Raw genomic sequence first — 20,785 nt, forward strand, 5'->3', positions numbered from 1 at the left:
TTCTTTTATGATACATGGTTTATTTACACAAATATACAACCTGAGCCTATGATGGCATTAACTCCCCAAGAAGGCCTTGCTTCTCTCATAGCCACAACCTTGGATTCAAGCAGAAATCAGGCATGGCTCTGGCTCTCTGGTTTTCCAGCGTGCTTCATTGCTTCCAGCTTCTGGCTTACATAACCGCAACTCTCTACTTCAGCCTTTGACTTTCTAACTAACTGCGAGTTGAGGGAGGGAGCCCCACCCATTTGTCATCTGGCACAGATCCCTTTGTTACCGTAATGGCTGATTACTTCACCAGGAAGCGAGTCTGGCTATTCCAGCAATTTTTCTTAGATTTTAACATTTGCTGGATCCAGGGACTAGAGGGGTCTCTGCATACAACCTACCTCTCCTCAAAGCTCATAATGGTTCTGGGGACTTGGTTTTTAGACTGCCCTGAAGCCTACTTTGGGTAAGTTAGCCTTATCACATAGGAGGTTCTCTCTTATACTTCAGTAATATTTGTCCTTGGGTAGTATCTAAACCTGCAAGAATAACTTTTCTATCTTGTTTTTAATACTTTATTTAGGCCGAGGCATTTTGGGTGACATCAATATCAAACCCAAAGTGGACTTGCCAGCACAGCATGGAGAGTTTAGAGGAGGGCCAGCTGGAGACAGCAAGGTGGAAAGGCTGCTTCTGGGACGTGGCAGGTGAGTAAAGTGATCCTGACGTGAATATAGTAATTTATTAAAATTATTTATATACCCCGCTTCATTATAAAAATCTTAGGGTGGTACAGAGGCATACACATCTGTGCACACACATATCCAAACTTATGGTACATTAAAACACAAAATTGCAATAAAAGTCCACAGCAGAAAAGAAATCAATAGAACAATCAGCACTGAAAGCAACAGCAAATGTTGGTGAACAAATGTGCCTTTATTTATTTATTTTAAGTAAATATTATAAAGTTTAAATTTTACAAATTTTAGTTTATAAAAAGAAATACAAAACTTAATATCAGGTTTTTTTGTCCACCTTTAATCTAAGTAAGATTAAAACATGATGCAAAAGAAAAAAGAGAGAGATAGAGAGATGGAGACAAGAAAAAACAGATAGAAAAAGGCTTTCAAGAGGAAATAGAAAATCTACTGCTACTTATAAACAATAATCACTTCATCCACTCCAATATAACACCTAACAAAACAATTTTCTATAAACAAACTTTATTTTCAGTCCCCAGATCCTAAGGTCATTATTTCATATTTCCAGTCTTTGGTACATGTTAACAAGGACTTTCCTCTGATGAAACATGTCAGTTTTGCCATCTCGGCTAAGTCCATTAATTTTAATAAGCATTGTTGGTAATGATGAATCTTAGTGCGTATAAATAGTCTCGCTGCTGTAATCATATATTGAAACAAATTCCATAGTCCTTTTTTAATTGTACACCCATAAGTCCGAGCAGGAAGAGTTCTGATTTCAGTTCAAAGTAAATTTCAAAATTCTCCATATCTATGTACGTGTATCCAATATTTTTTAGCTTTTTAAGATGTCCACTACAAATGTGTTTCTAAAAGGTATACATGATACCAGAAATGCCACTTGATACCAGAAATGCCTACCTTGGGCAAAAATGACATGCTTCATTTAGTCAGCCAGTAATTATTCAGTGATGATCCATTAGATTTGTATATCTTTCAGGCTCAAGTGAAATGAGCTCAATGATCTAGGTATTAGTTTTCAAGTAAAACTTCAAAGCCGTTAGTTTCTTTCATTAGTTTCAGTTGAAAGATGCTGTGGATCTGATCAGTGCCTCTTTTATATAGATGTGGTGAAATGTCACAGATTTTATTATGAGAACCATTGATCATAAATCATACTGCTTTTTTGTAACATAGTTTTTATTCACTTTCATCTTTAAACTGTTTAACATAGTTGCATTGAGATATCGTATATATTTACGTTAGAGCATATAACTGCAACACTTACATAAAAATAAAAAACAATAAACACTCTGACATTTCTGAATAAATTAACAAGTTGTGTCGGCGTGTATGTGTCATAATTACAATTATTACAAAAATGAAATGATGTAGTATTGCTTAGATTAGTAACCATAAGTAAAAGATATTTTGTATCAATAATAGGTTTTTTAGGAAGCAGGGTGGGGGGGGGGAAGGAAAAAAAAATAAGATACAGTGGTACCTTGGTTCCCGTACAGCTTAGTTGTCAAACTTCATGCATGCCAGAAAATCATATTTTTTTTCCTGTAGCCTTGTAGCCCTGGAGGCTGCTGCTTTGAGGGACAAATGGACAATCGGAGTATAACAATTCCAGATTATTAGAGACTCACTATTTCTATTCTACTTCAGTACAGAATGTGTTGTACAATTCCTACCTCATTTGTCCATAGAGCAGCTTTGTGTGGTAGCCAGACTGAGTGTGACTTGCCCAAATTGTCCAGTGAACTCTGGGTGAGGGGAATTGGAACACAAGTCTTCTGCATCTAAACAATGCACTGGTGTTGAGTCGGGGGGTTTCCATTGTAAAATATGTTGGACTCTGAGCTTTACTTTAAAGCCATCTTGCATGCTGTTTGAAAGCTGATAAGGAAATCATATTGTGCTTTGTATTTTGTTTTATTCTCTTTTACGTTTATTCAGGGTACCTGGTCTTGTGGAAAGTGAAATTCCTTTTGTTGGTCTTGGAAGAGCAGGTTTGGGACTTGGCAGGGCCTGTGGAGACCCATCTGCTGTAAGTGCAGGAGTTGTGCAGAAAGCACCAATAGAACCTCCTAGATCAGAGATTTCTTCAGAAGTTTCTAAGAAGCTTATGGAGAAAAAGTAAGTGAAAGCTGATACTAAAAATGTATGATGGCTGATCATACCAATAGAATCTTCCTTGTCTACCTCCCCTCCCTCTTCAATCATCAATCTGCTACTGGGGGCCTTTAAAGTTCTTGCTGGAAATGCAGGGTCTAAATGTTTGTCTACAGATGTATGTCTCTCACTTCAGAACAACTGAGTTTTATGCAGAAGATATCAAAGTTTGTTTCTTGTGTTGGCTGCAGAACCTCTTTTATTGTGTTCTATCTTCAGTTTAGACCAGGCATCCCCAAACTTCGGCCCTCCAGATGTTTTAGACTACAATTCCCATCTTCCCTGACCACTGGTCCTGTTAGCTAGGGATCATGGGAGTTGTAGGCCAAAACATCTGGAGGGCCGCCGGTTTAGACTCTGCTAGGTGTAGTGCTGCATATTCATTTGTCTTAATGATAAATTAAATCAGTCAAATAAATAATGAAAATCTTAACAATATTACCTGTCATCCTGGCTTTTAGCATTTCAGTTGTTAATACAGTAAGCCCACAATTTATGTGCATTTAACTTTATGTGCTTGGGAAAAATAAAAATAAAGGGGCAAAAAGAGGGCTGGTATCTGAGAAAAAAGACTTTGGCAGTCCCACCCACCATTGAACCCAGTGTGTTTTGACCATACGTGATTTTGGCTTTAGGCGTGATCCCTGGAACATAACTCCTGCATAAGTTACAAGTGTACTGTCCTCTGTACAGTTCCTTGGGGGGAAATTGAATTGAACATGCAATTTACTTCTTAGCTCTTATGAATGTTTACCAAGTGGACACTTATTTTATCATATGGGCCGTGTTTATACATTACACGAAACCCTGGTGTAGCATGATATGTATGAGCAGGAAGCAGCTGCCATGAGCCTTGGACTCATTCACTTCTCCGTCTGCTGTGATAAGGATGTCAGCTGCTTTCCCCTTAAAGTAAGCATACGTTGTCCTCCAAACCAGGATTTTGCTTTATCACTAGTCAGTTTCAGAACAAGTGAACTGCTCATATCTCTTAAATTAAGCATGTAAATTATTTCAAGTATGCTTTCATCCTTCTAGAGAACCGCTAATGAAGCAAGGCTCAAAAGGAGTACCTGTTCCCTTGGCTTTAAACCTGATAAAAATCCATTGTCAAAATGAAGCTGTGTACCAATATCATGTGACATTCAGGTAGTAATTTTTCACCATCCCTCTGAGCTGTTGAAGGATTGTTGGTTTTGTTTGTCTACAGACAAGATACTTGGAAGTACCCATGAATCTATATATCCCCCCCCATATCCCCCTCTTTTTATAAGCCTATAATGCCACTGAGCCTAGGGCTTGCCGGTGGTTAGAATCCCGCTACGGGGGGAGCTCCCATTGCTCGGTCCCAGCTCCTGCCAACCTAGCAGTTCGAAAGCACGTCAAAGTGCAAGTAGATAAATAGGTACCACTACAGCGGGAAGGTAAATGGCATTTCCGTGTGCTGCTCTGGTTCACCAGAAGTGGCTTTGTCATGCTGGCCACATGACCTGGAAGCTGTACGCCGGCTCCCTTGGCCAATAATGCGAGATGAGCGCCGCAACCCCAGAGTCGGTCACGACTGGACCTAATGGTCAGGGATACCTTTACCTATTCCTTCTGTAACAGAATATTTTTGAAATCAAATCAAACACTATCTTGGAACAGAAGTGTATAAATAAATTACTGATCTGAAGAATTCACTCGATAGCATAACAGTAAAGATTGTTGCTTTGCTTGTGTCTGTCATCTCAGTGGCATTGGGTAGTTGTCCCCTGGTACATGATTTATTAAAATTTACTGGAATCTTTTCTACTGACTTTCATGTGTTCAGATGTTCTTCAAACTTGATTGATCATTCTGTGAGTTCTGGTTTTTGAATGTCTTGGCCAGGAGGAATGGGAATACAAATTCCTCTCCCAAGTGAGGAAATTTTGTGAGCCCCATATACTGTGACACGTTTCTCTTCTACACTCTTGTCTTCCAGCCCCAGTGTAGAATGTAAGAGTATGCGTTTTGGGATGTTGAAGGAGCATAAATCGGTGACGGGAGAGGTTACAGCATTTGATGGCTCTATTCTGTACTTGCCAATAAAGTTGCCTGAGGTAAGGCCTGGTACAGGAGCCAAAGATATTTTATGTTCTGATGTACCACCACCTACATTTCCATTTTCTCTTTTGTGGGTTTTTCTGTGTGGGACAATAGTCAATAAAAATCCTCTTCCTTAGGATATAGAAGCTGCTGTATGATGCAGAAATGAGAAAATGTGTGACCAGTGTTAAGCTTAAGGTGCAGTGTGTTTCCATGAGATTTATAATGAAAAGATGCTGGGGGGAGTACTTGGGTGTACGCTAGGGATGTAGCTCACAGGTAAAACCTACAGAAAGGATTTTGTATAAGTTGTCTCGAACAGTGGACTGGCTGGCACTTTTACTTTTCAGAGCACCTTCTGCATCTTTCAAGCCAACTATCAGTTTAGTGGTGAATGGTACTTGAACTAAAATACATGCAGTGAAGCTAAAATACACTTAAGGACTAGACCACTTTTTCAAAATGAAGCAAGGCTAGATTTTTTTACTTGGTATGGTTGCCATCTTGAGCAGGCATCCCCAAACTGCGGCCCTCCAGATGTTTTGGCCTACAACTCCCATAATCCCTAGCTAACAGGACCAGTGGTCGGGGAAGATGGGAATTGTAGTCCAAAACATCTGCAGGGCCAAAGATGGGAATTGTAGTCCAAAACATCTGGAGGGCCGAAGTTTGGGGGTGCCTGATCTTGAGTAATGATAATCAGATTTTTATATTTTTAGTAACCATCTTTAGCATTAAACCTATCAGGATTTTTTAATGTCAGATATTTTGTACTCAATACTTAAAAATACCTTATTGGCCCAAAAATAAGCCACACTCTCCCCCTCCCCAATTCTGACAGTGAAAAGTTAGTGTGGCTTATTTTTGTGATCTTCCCTTTCCCCTGACTCCTTCAGGGAGGCTTGGGAGCAGCGGGCAGGCTGTAAGCCGCGCTCCAGGCTGCTCACAAGAGCAGCCTGGGAGCGTGGGGCAATGGCTTGCAGCCTGCCTGCCGCTCCCAGGCCTCCCCAGAGCTGTCGGAAAGGAGGAAGGGAAGGCCACTGGCAAAACAGCACAGCTCCCCCCCCCCCGAGCAGCCCAGGAGCTGCCGGGGGGGGCAAAAGGGAAGGCTGCCCCAAGAGCAGCCCTGTAGCACGGGGCAATGGCTCACACCCTACCTGCTACCCCAAAGCCTCCCCTGAGCAGTCAGAAATAAGGGGTAAGTGAGGGGAGGCCGCCGGCAGAGCAGGATGGCTCCCCCCTCCCCAGGAAGCAGCCTGGTAGCGCAGGGGAATGTCTTTTTTTTTTTCTCCCCCTTTGATATAACCTTTGATTTCAGTTGGCTTAAGACACCTATGTCCCCTAAAACATGGTTTTGGGAAACGAAAAAAAGGATTTGCCAATGAGACCTCTAAATTCGAAAAAGAACTTCTCCAAGCTAAGAATAAATATATCACAAAGATGTATAACCTCCTTTTAAATTGGGAACTAAAGGAGGAGGAGGTGAAAGGATCTATGATACGGTACGCTGGGCCCAGGATCTAGGACAGGCATCCCCAAACTTTGGCCCTCCAGATGTTTTGGACTACAATTACCATCATCCCTGACCACTGGTCCTCTTAGCTAGGGATCATGGGAGTTGTAGGCCAAAACATCTGGAGGGCCACAGTTTGGGGATGCCTGATCTACCGCGTTTCTCCGAAAATAAGCCATAACCCGAAAATAAGCCACAGTGATACCATACTTAGTGGTGACACCATACTAGTGACACCATACTAGTACCATACTTAATAAAAAAAATAAGACATCCCCTGAAAATAAGCCACCGTGTGTTTTTTAAGGAAAAATAAATATAAGACGGTGTCTTATTTTTGGAGAAACGCGGTAGGATATAATATTTACATGAATCAATGGGAAAAAGTGTGGAGAATGGGTATTAAATTTAGTCTGTTTCAACTTAAGAGAAAATCTCATGCAAATATTATATAGATGGCACTTGACACCAGCAAAGTTAGCCAAAATGTATAAGAACAGGTCAGAGTTATGTTGGAGATGCAAGAAAGGAATTGGAACATACATGCATATGTGGTGGAATTGCAAAAAGATTAAAGGTTTCTGGGACCCCGTCTATAATGAGTTAAAGAAAATGTTTAAAATCTCATTCACTAAAAGACCCGCAGCATTTTTATTAGGACGCGTGACATCAGAAATCATGTATAAAATTAGATCATTATTCAGGTGTTTAACTGCAGCAAGGATTCTAATAGCAAGAAATTGGAAAAGAGATACCATCCCTTCAAAGATTGAATAGCAAGCCAAATTAATAGAGTATTTACAGCTGGCAAGGAGAACTGGGACAGTAAGAGGAAACTCGACACAAGATGTTAATAAGGAATGGATAATAATTAAGGAATATCTCAAAGGGTTCTGTGATAATGTTTCCTGGCAAATATCGAATGAGTCTTGTGATATAAGAAACTGTTAAAATTTTTGAATGCAAAATAGTACAATGGGTTTAGTTGGAAGTTTCTTTTCTTTTACTATTTTTTATTCTATATGTAATTAAGTTCTTTTTTCTCATAGAATGTTTGTACAGTTTTGTGTGTATTTTAAGATATTTTCTTGTTTATTAAAGTTTATTAAAACAAAACATGGTTTTGCATATTGGCATGCTGCAAGATGAAGCCAGTAGCTTTGAAAAGTGGCATGATAACAGGGATGAAGACTCATCATTTTAAAGGGATTTAGCATCTTCCACAATTGGGTCAAACTTTACTTGTAGAGCATTGTAATAGGACCAGGCCTCATTGGGCACCCAAGATTTAGTGAATTTGAGGAAGCATCTAGAACATGCTGGTGCAAATATAAAAACAGCAAAAAAAGCAAAATGTCATGTATCATGAATTGTAGATATTACTTTGGAGATGTGCAGTGTTTGCTGATCATAATTTTAGAAGTGGCAAAATGTACTGTATTCATATGTTGGCAGTAATAGTATTATGTCCAATTTTATAATTGTTATCAAATCTTTACTCATGTTATGTATTGGTACCTTAGCAGTGTTTGGATAAGCCAGATAAAGGCTTGGCAGGTAACGTGTGTCTAATGGGAAAAGGGGTTCAATGGCAGAGCAGCTGTTCTGCATGCAAGCTGCATGCAAATCCTGGGATTTATCTCTGGAATCTCCAGGTAGGACTGGGAGACAGCCCTGTCTGAAACCCTGGAGAGCTGCTGCCAGTCGCTGTAGATAGTACTGAGGCAGATGGGACCAATGGTCTGACTCATTATAAATAATGACAGTTTTCTGTGCTACTTTGTACAACTGGTATATGTGAGGCACTGCATGCTTTCTGAGTGGGCTTTCAGATATTTTTTTGAGAATTTTGTAGGTAACTTTGCAATAACATATGGGCTATTTTGCTGGAAAATGTAGGGATTTTTTTAAAAGAAGGCAGTGAAATTAGGTAGAAGGAAATTTGGCAATGTACATTTTCAGATGCAGTTCTTTTTAAAAATATATATATCTAACTTTAGTTTGCCACTGGCTTCTCAGATGTTGGCAGCGAGTTTTCTGGAAGCTTTTCAGGATTTTGAATCTGAAAATAATAAAAGGTACACTCCAGATTTACCTCTGATACGTCCCTGGATGTACGAGAGGGAATGACCTGATTTAGCTCCTTCTGGATTTTGTAAAAGTACTGCATTAGAGACACTAACGTACCATGGTGGCCTCTGCACAGTCCATGCAGACATTGGGAAGACAGTGCAAAAGATGAAGCAAAGTAATGTGTCTCTTCAAAAGATGGTTACTGTTATGTACTGGTATTAGTACAGTATATAGTTTTCCCTCAGGACCTTGACAGTTACTTTAGGAGGGAACTTTGAATTACGTTTGATACATTGTTTGAGCCAGCCTCTATAAAAGCAGGCCAGCTCGACAATGCGGTTCAGTTCTGTTCTGGCTTCCGAATAAAGAGCTTCTTGAAGAATCACTGTGTCGTCTACCCACTATTTAATAGTTACATGGGACATAATTTTAAATGGCAGTTGGTTTAATATGCCTGCCTTTACTTTGCATTCATTTAGAGCAGCATGGAAATAAGCTGTTTTGAAGAGCAAAGCAAGAGAAGGGCTGTGGTTGAGACGTAACTTAAGATTGCCACATCATGCATCTTTTGCTGAAAGTACTTTTTAATAAGCAGTTTGGAAGCACTGAAAGCTGCCATTTGGATATTTTCTTTAAAGCTTTTGAAGCTCTTCTGGCAAACAAGATACAAAGTCATGACTTAGTGAGCTCATCTGTATATATGATCTCATCAATATATTTATTTCTTATGTAGGATGTAAATCTGAAGTGTCAGAGAAGAACAGATGGTGTGGAGGTTAGTGTAACTATACAGATGACCAAAATCCTGGAGCCTAGTTCAGATCTGTGCATTCCATTTTACAACGTTGTTTTCAGGAGGTAAGTGGCTGTTTAAGCTAGGAATTCTCACCATTGTTTCAGTCCTTGAATTGATGCAAATATAATGTTATGTATGGGTAATTGTTACAGTAGTTGAATGGTATCCGTACATGAAATTGGAAAAGTGTACCTTCGGAGGTGAAGTCAAACTGTTGGAGAGTTACAGGGCCTGCTGTGGCTGTGGAGACCAATACTGTAGCAGCTCGTCAAGGGAGGGAGGGACATTCAGCTCTTCCAAGACTGGCAGAGTCTGGATGCTGTCAACTGTTGTTGTCTGTGACCATGTTTTCCTATGAGTAGTGGTAGCTAATCAGTGAAACACAATGATCTCACCCACCATCGTTGGCAACCTGCAGCACTGGTAGTAGTAGTAGTGGTAGTAGTAGTAGTAATAATAATAATAATAATAATAATAATAATAATACCCCGCCCATCTGGCTGAGTCTCCCCAGCCACTCTGGGCGGCTCCCAATTGAATATTAAAACAATACAGCAACTTACGCCAATCAAGTTGAGCGTATCTAACTATTAACTACTACTGCCTGCATTGTTCTTGCTGTGTTAGCAGTGCTAAAGTGACCTCTCCAGGGAGAAAGTTAAAATAAATGACTTGAAACAGTATTTTTATTGTGATTAAAATAATGATTAATATGCCTTGTCCACTCTGGCAACATGTCAACAGTTCAACCAGCCATATGTTTTACAGCAGAGTATCCCAGTCTGTCAGCACTCTGGGTCAGAGGCCAGTTCTGTGGAATCTCTCCTGGCAACATAGAGAAATAGAATTTGAGGTTCCTAATTTAATATACTGTTGGGATTAGGAAGAACGTCTTAATTGTTAGAAAAGATCAAGAAGTTGATTTCAACTGTGATTTTCAGTTGTGGATTGGAGAACTAGAATGTTAGCATTCAACCAAAGGTGAATTTATACATAATATAGCCTGGTCTTAAATGACAGATATTTTCCATGGGGTATTAGGGAAGTGTACCCTGGTGGGGGACACATCATGCTCCTTCTGGGATAGTTTGTCCACCTTTGGTCCCCACCTTGTACTTTGTTCTCACCTGTGGCTCCTATAAGTTGTCAGCATGTAACCGCAACCACACTCCAGGAAGTGGCTTCGACTGACTGGCTAAACCAAGTGAGGGTAGCCGATAGGTTTCAAACCCTCAGTGAGTTAGGGACTTCTCCTGCATGTGAAGACAGGCTCTGGCGGATCGAGTGGACGAGACCAATAGTGGGTCCAATGGTTAAGAAGACGGTTTTTGCTTTACTGTAGAGGGAGGTGACAGGCAGATCAGGCTCGTCAATCTGGGAAGGTAACCCATCTAGGGCAGGCTTCCTCTACCTTGGCCCTCCAGATGTTTTGAGATTACAATTCCCATCTCTGACCACTGGTCCTGCTAGCTAGGGATCATGGGAGTTGTAGGCCAAAAACATCTGGAGGGTCAAGGTTGAGGAAATCTGATCCTAAACTGCCTTGCAGGACATCTTCAGGAGAAGAAAAGCTTAAGGAGTAAACCCTGTACAAATCCGGAATGGAGTCCCTAAGACGGTTGGATGGCACTTTATATGCCTCCTTCCACCAACTCCTGCAGCCAAGCTGGTGCCAAACGTTTCACTCTGCCTTCCTTTCGATCCCATAAGTGAGGCTGAGAGAGAGGGGGGTCTTGTCATCTGGGCAGCCCAGGACCTCCATGCATGCTGCTCAGGCTTGTGTCCCGGGAGGTCACTTTGATGCTGCTAATGCAGTGGTTTGACTTCACCTCCGGAGGTGCATTCCATTGTCTCCCGTAATAAATGGATGCCAACAACAACAACAGCCTTTTTTATATAATTTATTTGCAATTTACATCCTTGGCTTTCTATTTTAGGGTGATGAGAATTTTAGATATGAAACTTGTTGGGAGGAATTTCTTTGACCCTACCAGTGCTACTGTACTGCAGCAGTATAGGTTAGTATACCTAAGTGTTTTTCCTGTTTTTTACCTGGGCACCCTATCATTTGTAGTAGCCATAGGAAAATTATTATTATTATTTGTTTGTTTGTTTATTTGAACTGAACTTTTATCTTGTCTTCCTCCAGCTACTTAATGTAATCCTTAGGGATAAAAGATCTCCCTTGTTTTCCTATAAGGGAGGAAGGTATCCTCAGATGGTTTCCTCCTGTTTGGCAAGGCCATGCAAATCAGACTTGAAGTGCCTTCCTTTTATGGGAGAGAACCTCCTCCCAGTTCAAGTCATTCCTCACTCCAAGGGACAGGGGGTTGATAGAGCTTTGCAGAACTCTTCAGTTTGCCTGGCAGCCTTGGCTACACAGTTGCAGTGCTAATTCTTCTTCATCTAAGTTGGAGATTTACTAGTCAGGTCTTGGAGAACATGAAAGGCGTTACTCCACTGGTGTAGACATAAGTGGGTATCTTAGGTGTATGGAAGCATTGGCTAAGTCCTGTTTTTCCTGTGCTCTAACTTTGCTCAGGAACTTTAGTCTTACATGCTAAAGCATAATTATTTATTACTATTATATGCTTATATACCACCCTTTATTAACACATTTTCTGGAGCATTAGTAATAAAAACATGATAAAAAGCATAATAACAGACAGCATATTAATGAAATAATACTCTCAACCCCCCCCCCAGCTTTAACAGGCCATAGATTATTTAATGGTTAAAGGCCTGGGTAAGGAGGACTGTTTTTGCCTGGTGCCTAAAGACATGTAATGATAGTGCCAAGCAAGCTTCTCTGGGGAAGAGCATTCCACAGTTGGGGAGCCACGACAGATAAGGCTCGCTCTCTTGCTGCCTCCTTCCGAACTTCTCTGGAAGGAGGTACATGAGAAGGGCATCAGATGGCAAGCTCAGGGTCTGGGCCGGTTTGTATGGAGAGAGGCAGTCCTTGAGGTCTTGAGCCGTGTAAGGATATAAAGGTCAACACCAGCACCTTGAATTGGGCCCAGAAACTAATTGGCAGCCAGAGCAGTGCTGCAGGCCTTTCTACTGTTCTTACAAGGTTTCTTAGCCACACATTTGCAGAAAAGTTTACAAGCAAAAAGTACATTTGTGGTGGAATGCCCTTTGGCCTTATTCTGTGACAGTATTGTTAAAGAGATGGTGAAGATTATTGGACAAAATATTGTCGAAACCTCAAAGGTTGTTTCTTTTCAGTGGCATTGATGTGGGTATCCAGTGCAGCTCTAAGTAACCATCCCATCAGCACAAGGATTTATACTTAAAACAATGAGATGTTCCTTTCTTTCCTCCGTGCTATGCTCCCTAAATCTTTTTTGGGATTCTCCTCAACTGTCAGGAGCAGATTTTGAGAAAGTGCATGTGGAAATAAGTGAGTGGGAAATGTCCCATTGTATAGTCAAAAATCCTTGTATTGATAGGATAGTTACTTAGCACTGCATTGGATGCAAGACTATTATTACACATGTGTGTTTGTGTCAGACCCCTCTAATCACTGCCTCATCGGCAGTGTCCCCCCCCCCTCGTGGAACGCCCTCCCATCAGATGTCAAGGAGATAAACAACTACACAACTTTTAGAAGACAACTCAAGGCAGCCCTGTATCAGGGAGTTTTTTAAATGTTTTATGATTTATTATGTTTTTATATGTGCTTGAAGCCACCCAGAGTGGCTGGGGAATCATCATCATCATCATCCCTGTATCCAGTAAGTGTTAAAAGCTTTCAAGCATTCTGATTCTGGGAAATAGCCATGCTAAATTCCTGGTGTGGTGATGAGGGATTAAGGGGCTCAGTTTGAGACAGCAAATGGGTGGAGCCTCCTCCCTCAACAGAAAAAGCCAGAATTGAGAGCGGAGCTTGCGGTGATGTTACCTAGAGGTAAAGCAGCAAGCTAGAGAGAGAGAGAGCTTGCAACGTTAGATTTCTGTTTGAATCCAAAGCTCCAGCTATGGGAAAAGCAATTTGTGAACCCCTCAGTTGCAGGATCAGGTTGTATATCTGTAAATACCATATTTCATAAAGATAACAGTGTCTTCACTGTGCCTTATTTCCTAAAGGAAACATGGTAAGTGCCTAGAACCACCGGAATCTCGCACCACTAGAAGATTGGGGTGGCATGCAACGCCAAATATTGCACTATTGCTAGCAACTATCTGTAAAAGTAGCAATACTGGCTGACATTGGATTTTTTACAATACGTTCTGCTTACTACTTTTGGCCTTTGGCTACTGGATGGATATTTATTTATTTATTTATTTATTTATTTTTGTTTTGACTACGTCAGACCAACACGGCTACCTACCTGTATCTAGTACTTTGGTCTTGTATACAGTACTTTTAGTGCATTTCTGATACAAATGCTAATGTCATAGCTGAAATTGAACTTTACAAATGAGCGTCCTGTTTTGTGTAAAATTTATTTCCCTAAAGATTGCAGATATGGCCTGGCTATGCAGCCAGTATCCGGAGAACAGACGGGGGACTATTCCTGTTAGCTGATGTTGTACACAAGGTTATTCGGAATGATTCTGTCCTGGATTTCATGTGAGTTAGAACTCTGAATGACATTTTGAATATTGGGAAGCATTGCATAAAATTGGGCTACTCAGTATCTCAAAGCCAAGCAGTCAAAATATTCCTGAAATAAGTCCATGAGAGAAACTCTCACTGTGTATACTTGCACTGGTTTGGTCCCAATGGAACTAGGACAGTGAGATAACCAGATTTCAGTCTCTGTTTCATGAATCTTATTCTGGTCAGCCCAAAAAGGGACTCTATATATAACATGCTTATAAGAACCTCATTCAATACAAGCCTCATACAATGACAACAATTCTTAACATAATAAAAACTCAATGCATTACACTTGCATACATATGTAAGTGTAATGCATTGTAATCTGCCGGCCAGTAGTGTAAGGTGAGATGTCGAATGCAGCTGCCAGGAGCTGGATTCTAGACCTACTATGCTGCTTTCTCACCTACATGCATATAAGCTATACATAAATAGGCTCTCCTCCAATCAAGAATTCCATTTCAGGTGTCACACCAAACATTCCTACTCGTATCTGTGAGATAATGTATGCATGAGATTATGTATCTGCAACAAACCTCTTTGGAGAGGTTGATTATTACAAATGCATAAGAACATCATAGTAGGAATATACAGTGAGGGGGGAAAGTATTTGATCCCCTGCTAAATTTGCCCATTTGCCCTCTGATGAAGAAATGACCAGTCCATAATTTTAATGGTAGGTTTATTGTAGCTGTGAGAGACAGAATAACAACTGGAAAAACCCCAGAAACCCAAAAGACAAAATTCAGAGATTGATGTACATTCTAATGAGTGAAATAAGTATTTGATCCCTTTGCAAAAGATGACTTAGTTCTTGGTGGCAAAACCCTTGTTGGCAATTACAGAGGTCAGACGTTTTGTAGGTGGCTACCAGGTTTCCACACATCTCAGGAGGTATTTTGTCTACTCTTTGCAGATCCTCTCCAAGTCAATAAGATTTCGAGGCTGATGTGTAGCTACTCGAACCTTCAGCTCCCTCCACAGATTTTTGATGGGATTAAGATCTGGAGACTGGCTAGGCCACTCCAGGACCTTAATGTGCTGCTTCTTTTTTTCTTTTTTAAAAAATAATTTTTATTCGCTTTCCAGATACATAATCATAAAAAACAAATAAACAGAAACTCAAACAAGAAAAAAGAGCACAAGAACAAAGAAGAACATATAAAAAGAAAAGCATCCCGAATCTAATATTGTTTACTTAACATTGTTGACTTCCTCAATTCCCCCTCACAGGGTCCATTTTAAAATTCCAGTTAAGCAGTTTTCATCTTACATCTTAAATTAATCTAACACATTTTATCATTAACACTCAAATATTCTATTCTAAAAATATCTATTTTTCACCAATAATTAATCAATTTATCCAGATAAAAAAAATCCCCTTTCTTCTATCTTCTATTTCTCCGCTTCACCTTGAAATTTTACCAAGAACTTTCCATGAATTTAAATATTAATTCTTTTACCATACTAACATTTAAACACATTATAACAAATTTAACCCCCCCTTCCCTTGAACTCAGGATCTCCCAGATTCTTCAGCGAGTTCCATAAATCATTCCAGTTTCGGACCATCTAAATCAGTCAAAAAAGTTGCATCCATTATTACCCCTCACCCTCACCCCACTCCCACCCTGACCCAGCCTAACCATCATTCTTCCTCAATCCTCCCCTGATGCCTCCCAATTCCATTTTCCAGTCCTTTCTCAGTTTTCCCCCCCTTTGGATTCTGTCCCCAGCATGGGTCCTGCCCTCCCTCTCTCACTGGGAGGACATTATTCCATGCTGGTTCTTCTTTGGGGACTCTTTGGATCAAACAGGTGTTCTGTTCCCCCCCTCTCACTGGAGGAACAATGTTCCATGTATCTTCCTCCTTTTTAAAAAATTCAGTTACACCAGGCATCCCCAAACTTCGGCCCTCCAGATGTTTTGGACTACAATTCCCATCATCCCTGACCACTGGTCCTCTTAGCTAGGGATCATGGAAGTTGTAGGCCAAAACATCTGGAGGGCTGCAGTTTGGGGATGCCTGAATTACACTGTCCAAGACTGATGGTTATTCTTGCTTGACTTCACTCTCTGTTGGAAATAATCCCTTTTCTCTGTCCTGACAATTCTGATTCCTTTCATGCCATTCAGACAACTGTGCATTACTTTCACGCAGCAATATATTACTTTGCTGCAATTCATTTCTCAAGTCCAAAAGCGGTTCCAAAAGTTCATTCTGAAAGTCCAGGCCATCATCTGATGTTATGGCTTCAGGCATCCTGTTCCTCTCAGATTTCATGGGAACAGGGCAGAGCAGGAAGTGGTACAGATTATATTTCCCAAAACATCAAAAACCCAAGTTTATATCAAAACTGGCTATAGTCTCATTTTTTATTTCTTCATGTCTTAAAATTCTTGTGTCCATTTATGAAAAGAGCAATTGTCAAACTTCTTATACACAGCCTTATATTTTGCACTCTCTTCACAATTGATAGTTCTCAGTCTCAAAGAGATAAACAAATTCCTTTCAATTATTTCATAATGGTGGCTCGCTGCTTCCTCCCGGGACCCGACTTCAGTTTCCAAGGGGATTTCCCCCGATCCCAATTAAAATAATTTTGCAGGATTTTTAATAAATTTAATCCTTCTCCCCTTTACCCTGCCTTGGGGAAAGGTATTGAGTCCAGTCCTCGATAATTAATAGGTTCCTTTCACTTTTCTGGCTAAAGGCAAGTTAACTGCATTACGGTCCTCTCAATGGGGGGAGATCAACTTCCTGGTTAAATCTCCTCCCGTGGCCAATTCAGTCCAAATTCTCCAAACAAATTAAATTTCTCCTTTTACTCACAGTGTCCAATGTCTTCAATTTTTTTCAATTTGAGGAAGAACCGATCACTGTTGCCTGACAGGATCGCAGCTTCGTGCCTCCAAGATAGCTATGCTCCGTTGCACCGCGTTAGCTCAAGACCCCCTGCTCTCTCGCCACCCAAAAATAGGCTAGCCGAGGGAGGGGGGAGCTCGCTTCTGGTGTCTGCCGGATCCACGCCCCCGAAATGCTCAATTCGGGGTTTCTTCTGGGGGGCTGCTGTGCTGAAGCAGTCCCCCCCCTTGCCTCGGAGGCCCCACGTTCTCCTCAGGTGAGGAGAACGGCGCCCGCCATTGCTGCACGATCAGCCGGAAGTCCTTAATGTGCTTCTTCTTGAGCCACTCCTTTGCTGCCTTGGCTGTGTGTTTGGGGTCATTGTCATGCTGGAATACACATCCTCAACCCATTTTCAATGCCCTGGCTGAGGGAAGGAGGTGCTCACCCAAGATTTGACGATACATGGTCCCGTCCATTGTCCCTTCGATGCAGTGAAGGTGTCCTGTCCCCTTAGCAGAAAAACACCCCCAAAGCATAATGTGTCCCCCTCCATGTTTGACGGTGGGGATGGTTTTCTTGGGGTTGTAGGCAGCATTCCTCCGCCTCCAAACACAGCCAGTTGAGTTGATGCCAAAGAGCTCAATTTTGGTCTCATCTGACCATAACACTTTCACCCAGTTCTCCTCTGGGTCATTTAGATCAGTGTTTCCCAACCTTGTGCCTCCAGCTGTTTTCGGACTACAATTCCCATCATTCCTGACCACTGGTCTTGCTAGCTAGGGATGATGGGAGTTGTAGTCCAAAAACAGCTGGAGGCACAAGGTTGGGAAACACTGATTTAGATGTCCATTGGCAAACTGCAGACAGGCCTGGACATGTGCTGCCTTGAGCAAGGGGACCTTGTGAGCTCTGCAAGATCTCAGTCCTTCATGGCGTGTGTTGCCAACTGTTTTCATGGTGACTATGGTCCCAGCTGCCCTGAGATCATTGACACGTTCCCCCCGTGTAGTTCTGGGCTGCTTCATCACCATTCTCATGATCATTGCAACTCCACAAGATGAGATCTTTCATGGAGCCCCAGACCAAGGGAGGTTGACAGTTATTTTGTGTTTCTTCCATTTGCGAATTACTGCACCAACTGTTGTCACCTTCTCACCAAGCTTCTTGGCAATAGTCTTGTAGCCCAGTCCAGCCTTGTGCAGGTCTACAATTTTGTCCCTGACATCCTTGGACAGCTCTTTGGTCTTGGCCATGGTGGCTACTTTGGAATCTGTTGGATTGATTGCTTCTGTCGACAGGTGTCTTTTGTACAGGTACTGTAACGAGCTGGGATTACAGGTAAGACCTCTCCCTTACAGCAGGTGCTTCTAATCTCAGCTCGTTACATACAGTGAAGATACCAGGTAGCCTGACATCTGGCTGGTTGATAGGGGATCAAATACTTATTTCACTCATTATAATGCACATCAATTTCTGACTTTTGTCTTCTTGGTTTTTGGGGTTTTTCCAGTTGTTAGTCTGCCTCTCACAGCTACAATAAACCTACCATTAAAATTATGGACTGTTCATTTCTTCGTCAGAGGGCAAATAGGCAAATTTAGCAGGGGATCAAATACTTTCCCCCCTCACTGTAGGTAAAGGGACCCCTGACCATTAGGTCCAGTCGTGACCGACTCTGGGGTTGCAGCACTCATCTTGCGTTATTGGCATGACAAAGCCACTTCTGGCAAACCAGAGCAGCACACGGAAACGCTGTTTACCTTCCTGCTGTAGCAGTACCTATTTATCTACTTGCACTTTGACGTGCTTTCGAACTGCTAGGTTGGCAGGATCTGGGAGTATACTTTGCTACTATAAGGAAGTGGTTTCAGTCACGTCTGTAAAATATATACAGTTCTCATCTAATAATTATACTTGTTCATAGCAGTTTCAAATTTTCAAACAGCTTCACATGTGTTATCCAGTTGTAAACCTTATCCAGTTGTAAACTGTAAGGTAAGTTATCATTATGGTCTCATAATGCACTTGGGGGGACTCAAGAGAGAATACAGTAGCTTGACGAAGGCTACCTCACAAGTTTGTGATAGAAGTGAGATTCAGGCTCAGTACAGTAGGCTCACAATTTACGCACATTTAATGTGCACATTCAGCTTTACATGAGTGGCACAAACAAATTTTTAATGGAAAGGGTGCGGGGTTCTGGGGAAAATCACTTTGGCTTTAGGTGCAATCCCCGGAACATAACTGTAAGGGGGTGGGCTTACAGGAAGCAGCCACCCCCCCATCAAATCCAGCTCCTCTAACGGCTCAGACAGCAGCGGAAGGAAAGGAGAAAGGAAGGAGGAAGTGAGAGGAGGGGGCCAGGGCTCAGGCAGCATACAAGAGCCCTTCCTGCAGCCTGTGATATCAGCGAGGAAGGAGGGGTCAGCAGAAAGTTCCAGCGGGGAAACAGCAGAGGGGCGTCCTTTCAAATTCACCCCGGAACTGAGGCATGGGGAGGAGATTTGGGGTCCCCAAACTACTCTGCTGGGGGAGGAGCCGAAAAGTGCCATTGGGAGAATCTGATAGCACTGAGTAGATATGTTTTCATGAAGCTCTTGCATTGTAAATAGCTTTCACAATAAAAGCATTAAAGCCAAGATGGTTTGGAGTGTCGTTGCTCAAGGGTAGCCAGCAACCGCCGTGACAGCAACCTTTACATAAGTTGCGGGCTTACCATACTTCCAGCTGCAGTTCTTCACCAGCTCTAGATACGTCAGCTCAAAGTGCATTCCTTTTCCCAAAGGCATGCAATTTACCTACAGAGTCGAGAGAACTTCCAAGATGAGTGTACAAAGCAGCTAATTGGCAACATTATAATTACCCGTTACAACAACAACACTTACCGTATTGATGACATTGACTGGAACAAGACGCCAAAGGACAGTTTTACCATGTCTGATGGAAAGGAGATCACCTTCATAGACTATTACAGGTAAGAGGTGCTGCTTAAACACTTGAAGTGTTAGCAGGAAAAGAAGTACTTACGGTTAAAACATCTGTTATCTTCATGTTATATGTGTTGCTTTCCTCTGGCTTAATGACAATTATTTTTCGCTTGTTATTTTTGTAACTTGCATTTGGTAGCTTCAAATGAACCTATTGCTCTATAATCTGCATAATATTCCTCTTCCAGTAAAAACTATGGGATAACCATCAGAGAAGTCGACCAGCCACTTCTGATTCACAGACCCAATGAAAGAAAGAATCCTTCAGGGAAGGTGAGTTGTTGACCTTGCACTAATGGCAGTTCAAGTGCCAATGTCATGGGACAACAAAGTTTTCTGTCTGCAGTTCTCAGAAGTAGGTAACTACAGGGAAGGACTTTCAGTAGTTTGAGAGTTGTTTAGACTCCGCTCAGGTTGTCAAAGGGAAGTAAACCCAACCCTTACTAACATATTACCTGGTTGCTACTGTACCATTCCTGATAATGCTTGCCATTTGTAACCTAAATCAAATTCTCCCTTGAGCCATTAAATTTAACTGTTGCTTTGGGAGCTATCAAATTCTTTGAGAATTAAAATAGGGAAATATTGATTTAGCTCTGTATGTATAAGATACTGGTACCTAATCTGCCATTCACCATAAAGCCCAGGGCAGTTACACCAATTTAGTCATACAATTAAAAAGAGGTAAAACTGATTATACATTTTTTTAAAAAAAATCAGTTTCACAAGAAAGCAACACAGTATGTTAAACCTATCCTGTAGCCAGCAGCCTTCTCTACACAACTTTACAATCTGACTGGGTCTTTGCCCTGCATGCTGTACTAATATTCATTGTCTCTAATTATCCTGCAGCTGCAAAAGGGTGAAATCCTACTGCTTCCAGAGGTCACCTTCCTGACTGGAATTCCTGAGAAAATGAAGAAAGATTTCAGAGTCATGAAGGTGGTTCGAGATTATTTGCTGCGAAGTATAGAATTGAATTTTTCTTGCAAGTCTCCAATTTCTTTCTTCAAAAG

General features: G+C 41.4%; 1 protein-coding gene across 2 annotated transcripts in view; it reads left to right on the forward strand.

The window, feature by feature from the left end:
• PIWIL2 (piwi like RNA-mediated gene silencing 2) overlaps positions 1-20,785 on the forward strand; it is a 53,763-nt gene that overhangs the window by 8,970 nt on the left and 24,008 nt on the right. For both annotated transcript variants that reach the window (XM_035140125.3, XM_088658245.1), the window contains exons 4-13: positions 575-698; positions 2,658-2,837; positions 3,912-4,022; positions 4,840-4,957; positions 9,263-9,387; positions 11,263-11,343; positions 13,791-13,904; positions 19,568-19,756; positions 19,958-20,042; positions 20,622-20,711. In XM_035140125.3, the coding sequence (XP_034996016.3) occupies positions 575-698; positions 2,658-2,837; positions 3,912-4,022; positions 4,840-4,957; positions 9,263-9,387; positions 11,263-11,343; positions 13,791-13,904; positions 19,568-19,756; positions 19,958-20,042; positions 20,622-20,711 (1,217 nt within the window). The remainder of the gene's footprint in view (positions 1-574; positions 699-2,657; positions 2,838-3,911; positions 4,023-4,839; positions 4,958-9,262; positions 9,388-11,262; positions 11,344-13,790; positions 13,905-19,567; positions 19,757-19,957; positions 20,043-20,621; positions 20,712-20,785) is intronic.

This window comes from Zootoca vivipara, chromosome 14, assembly GCF_965207765.1.
Source record: "Zootoca vivipara chromosome 14, rZooViv2.hap1.1, whole genome shotgun sequence".
NCBI lineage: Eukaryota > Metazoa > Chordata > Lepidosauria > Squamata > Lacertidae > Zootoca > Zootoca vivipara.